This window comes from Octopus bimaculoides, chromosome 11 (assembly GCF_001194135.2).
Source record: "Octopus bimaculoides isolate UCB-OBI-ISO-001 chromosome 11, ASM119413v2, whole genome shotgun sequence".
Lineage (NCBI taxonomy): Eukaryota > Metazoa > Mollusca > Cephalopoda > Octopoda > Octopodidae > Octopus > Octopus bimaculoides.
In genome coordinates, this window is record NC_068991.1 from 13,358,295 (window position 1) to 13,363,323 (window position 5,029).

Consider the following 5,029-nt stretch of genomic DNA (forward strand, 5'->3'; position numbering starts at 1 on the left):
GGGAGAATTTACAAAAAAAAAACAACACACGAAGACAGGTGGTGTAAACAACAAATGGATGTATTAGTTTAACGCTCAGGGATAGAGAAAGTTTTTGATGTTTCGAGCCTACGCTCTTCAACTGAAAGGAACACAGAAAGAAATAAGGAGAGAAACAAGGAGAAAAAAAATATAAATGTACTGGTCAGCTATCTACACAGATAAGGAAATAATTTTATTCTCAAACGCATGATAATGCTAATAATATAGCATAAACAGGATAAACTACCCATATTTTGCAGAAAAATCTATTGGCGGCCAGCCATGCAACTCGAATTCACATCCTTGTGATTATGCGTCAAGTGTTTTACCATTAAGCTAAACTGCCCAGCGACAAATTCTTCTGCAATTTCAGGATATATAAATCTAGCTTTAGAATTTGTCGCTGGGCAGTTTAGCTTAATGGTAAAACACTTGATGTGTAATCACAAGGATGTGTGTTCGAGTTGCATGACTGGCTGCCGACAAATTTTTCTGCAAAATATGGGTAGTTTATCCTGTATTTGAGAATAATGAGATGATTGATGCTGCTTTAGGGCAATGTGCTCTGAATTTTTGGTTCAGTGGAAGACAATTTTAAGTGTAAATCATGTTTTTAAAAAAAGTCTTGAAAATATTAGAATATTCCTATAGACTTTGAAACTATTTGAAGTTTTGTGTTTATTTAACAAAATGATTTTTTTTTTAATATACACTTTTTTCATATTTTTCTGTTTAAAAAAAAATATTCTGTTTTTTATTTGTAGAATCTCTTGGTTCCTGTTGAAAAGGAAATTATTGTTTATGATACAAAGACCTGGAATAAAACTGCAGCTTTAACTGATGCAAAGATAAAAGACGTAAGGAATTTATTGTTATTATCCTCCTTATCATAATAATAATAATAATCATCATCATCGTTATCAATAGTTTCATCACTAAATATCATCATTTAGTGTCCATGTTTCATGCTAGCATCGTTGGATGGCTTGACAGGATCCAGTGTGTCCAAGGACTGCATCACAGGAACAGCTTTATACTAGGAGACGAGGGGTAAAAAACAGGTACAAGTATGAGACAAAGGGCCAGAGCTAAGCAAGGTTTCTTGCTACAGAGAGACTACATGACAACTTACCCCTTAGTAGAAAAGGCAGAAGTGATAGAGTAGGGAGAACAACGGAGTTGGATTTTTGTTATTTATTGGTGCCTCATTTCACTCTTGGTCGAACTGCTCTATGAACAAGTGTATTCCATCTGTGACCATCCTGTCATTTCATTTTTGCTTTTGTTCAGGAATATTGTATCTAGGTCTTTTGCCATTTATTTGCACTTTTTAATCAGACTTCCTTCGCAATATCCTGTCACTTATATTATGGCATTTGAACCTCAAGGGTATACCCTGGCACTTGCCACTATCTCTCTCTTCCTTTACTCAACCATCTCATTTATACTCTGATCCCCGTTCCTTGTGAGTATGCTCGGCATTTTGCCACCATCTTCATCCTGCGGTTACCCACTATATATATATATCGATATATATATATATATATATATATATATATATATGACAGGCATCTTCCAGTTTCCATTCACTAAATCCACTCACAAGGCTTTGGTCAGCCCAAGGCTATAGTAGAAGACACTTGCCCAAGGTGCCACACTGTGGGACTGAACCTAGAACCTTGTGATTGGGAAGGAAGCCTCTTACTACATGGCCACACTTATGCTTTTCTTTTATTCTTTCATTCTCTTACATGTTTTAGTCATTTAACTGCAGCCATGCTGGAGCATCACCTTTAGTCGAAGAAATCGACCCCAGGGCTTATTCTTTGTAAGCCTAGTACTTTATTCTATCGGCCTTATTTATTTATTTATTTTATTTTTGTTCCAGACCATTTCCATTTTGATGTTCTCCAGTTGTCAGAAGTATTTGGCAGCAACATGTTTCGATGGTCTCTTGCTAATTTTTGACTGGAGCAAAAGACTTTGCATACAAAGGTAAGTGTGGAATGTGGTGACCTTTCCTTTGATGTTTCAGCTTTGATTGAGCAGACTTAGGATGAAAAGTATTCCAGTCATGACCATCCCACCTCCTTTCCCTGTGCTCTGCCTTCTGAAGGCCATATCATTCATCATTTTCTCTCTCTCTTTTTTTTTTTAATATTGTTGAGTGTGATTTGAAATAGAAATTGGTAAAATGTGGAACATGAAGACTAGAGGCGCTCTAGAGACAATAGCAAAATGAGCTGATTGTTCTGTATCTCAGATATAAGGAAATCCCAAATTGGAGGAAATTCGAAAAATAGTGCTCATGGGAACTGCTTGTATCCTAAGAAAAATATTGTCACTGTAATTCCTAAAACATTTTAATCTGTGAGCATTATCAATAGTACTTTTAAATGTACATAATAGCAAACAACTTTTGCTTTCATCTTAAGACTACACTATCATCTTATCAAATTAATTTTAAAACAGACTTTAATTTTCTTATCGTTTGACAGAAAACTCTTGGACAGTACTCTGTGCAAAACCAAAAATATGGTACACTAAGCATAATACTAACTTGAACTTCTAACTTGTTGTCTCTTGAGATCTCTGGGTGAGACTTGGAGTCAGCCTGTAACAAATACTAAGCAAAAGCCAAATATAAAAATAATAACAATGCTAGTAATTCTTTCTACTGTGACTGGTACTTATTTCATGGTCCCCGAAAGGATGAAAGGCAAAGTCAGAGGCGGAATTTGAACTCAGAATGAAAAGATAGATAAAATGCCACTAAGCACTTTGCCCAACGTGCTGACAATTCTGCCAGCTCACCGCCTTAATAATAATAATAATAATAATGAAGCTTTTTTTGTTTTTGTTATTACAGTTATAAACATGAGAAGACCTTCACAGCTATTTCCTGGAATCCAATAAAGAACAATGAAATTGTTTTCACTGATAATGAGGTAAAATATACATCTTTTCCTCCTCATCTTCCCTCCTCTTCCCATTGCTTCCTTTCTCTCCCCTCCTCTTCTTCTGCATCTTCTCTTCCTTCTCCCTTCCTCTTTTCCTTTCTTCTCTCTTTGTCCTCTACTTCCTCCCCATCATCCTCACCAAGGTTGACTTCGCCTTTCATTCTTTTGAAGGTCAATAAAATAAGTACCAGTCACGTACTGGGGTCAATATAATCAGCCAACCAACCTCCATCCCTTCAGAGTTGCAGGCCTTGTGCCAAAATTAAAAAAATTATTATTAACATTATTAATCCATTAGCGTCCATGGTCCTCTTTTTAGGACCAGAAGAATAATTCATCATATTTCTGCAACACCTGTATTTTTCTGAGATATCTTTATTTAGTCATCAAGACTGGAGTCTCTTTCAAATTTTGTAATAAATTTTTTTTTATATATTTAGTATCAGATAAAGTTATATAGATAAAAGATTTTTGGTAATAGATTAAAGAAAAAATTTGGGCACTAATGGGTTAAGTTGGCATGCTGGCAGAAATCGTTAGCATGCTGGGTGAAATACTTGACTGTAGTTTTTCTGTCTTTACATTCTGAGTTCAAATTCTGCCAAGGTTGACTTTGCCTTTCATCCTTTTGGGATCGATAAATTAATTACCAGTCAAGTACTGCAGTCAATGTGACCAACTGTTCCCCTCCTCCAAACTTCAGGCCTTGTGCCTTTAGTAGAAAGAAGTATTAATATTATTATTATTATTATTATTATTATTATTATTATTATTATTATTATTATTATTATTAAGGTGGCAAGCTGGCAGAATCGTTAGCACACCAGGCAAAATGCTTAGTGGCATTTCATCCATCTTTATGTTATGAGTTCAAATTCCACCGAGGTCACCTTTACCTTTTATCCTTTCGGGGTCGATAAATTAAGTACCTGGGGAAACACTGGGGTCGATGTAATAGACTCGCCCCATCTCCCAAAATTTCAGGCCTTCTGTATTTAGTAGAAAGGATGATTATTATTTTATTATTATTATTATTATTATTATTATGGCAGCAACCTGGCAAAATCATTAGCACGCCTTGCAAAATGCTTAGCAGTATTTTGTCCCTGTTTATGTTCTGAGTTCAAATTCCACTGAGGTTGACTTTGCGTTTCTTCCTCTTGGGTTTGATAAAAGATGTACCTGTTGAACACTTGGGTCGATGTAATTGACTTAGCCCCTTCCCCGTTGTGCCTCTAGTAGAAAGGATTATCATTATTGTTTTTATTTGCAGGGACAGATTGGATTATTTGAAAATGTTTTATCGACTGCTGCTAGTAAAAACGCTGTAAGTATTGAATGAACTAAAGAAAGAAAACCTTGTCGCTCTATTTTATACATTGGACTTACTAGTAATCCTCAATAATCTCTAATTCTTGTTGGTACCAATGGTAATAAAATATCATTAACACTTTTAGTACTAAACCATCCGAGACTTCCTGTAGTTCTTTGATACGAACCTCCAGTTTTAAAGTGATCTAAATTGAAATCTTCCATCAAAATTTCTTAGTAATATATTTTCCAAACATCAGCTGAACCTTTAGCATGTTGTTGGTGCATCATGTTGCCATACGATTTTTCTCCCCTTTCAGTGCGACAGGGAAGATATCTTGCATGGTGGCATGATGCACCCTAAGCATGCTAAAGGTTACTGACAATGTTAGTTTACTAAATTCTTCATTATTTAAAAAATTAATTGTCAAAGTGGATGTTGTGGTAAGTAGCTTGCTTACCAACCACATGGTTCCGGGTTCAGTCTCACTGCGTGGCACCTTGGGCAAGTGTCTTCTACTATAGCCTCGGGCCGACCAAAGCCTTGCGAGTGGATTCGGTAGACGGAAACTGAAAGAAGCCTGTTGTATATATGTATGTGTGTGTATATGTTTGTGTGTCTGTGTTTGTCCCCCCCAACATCGTTTGACAACCGATGCTGGTGTGTTTACGTCCCCGTAACTTAGCGGTTCGGAAAAAGAGAACGATAGAATAAGTATTAGGCTTAGAAAGAATAA

The 5,029-nt window shown here is 36.0% G+C and overlaps 1 protein-coding gene across 1 annotated transcript in view; it reads left to right on the forward strand.

Annotated features, from left to right (window-relative positions):
• Positions 1 to 5,029, forward strand: part of LOC106867383 (WD repeat and HMG-box DNA-binding protein 1) — a 38,985-nt gene that overhangs the window by 10,492 nt on the left and 23,464 nt on the right. The window contains exons 7-10 of the mRNA XM_052971559.1: positions 786 to 878; positions 1,910 to 2,016; positions 2,891 to 2,969; positions 4,255 to 4,308. Of these exons, the coding sequence (XP_052827519.1) occupies positions 786 to 878; positions 1,910 to 2,016; positions 2,891 to 2,969; positions 4,255 to 4,308 (333 nt within the window). The remainder of the gene's footprint in view (positions 1 to 785; positions 879 to 1,909; positions 2,017 to 2,890; positions 2,970 to 4,254; positions 4,309 to 5,029) is intronic.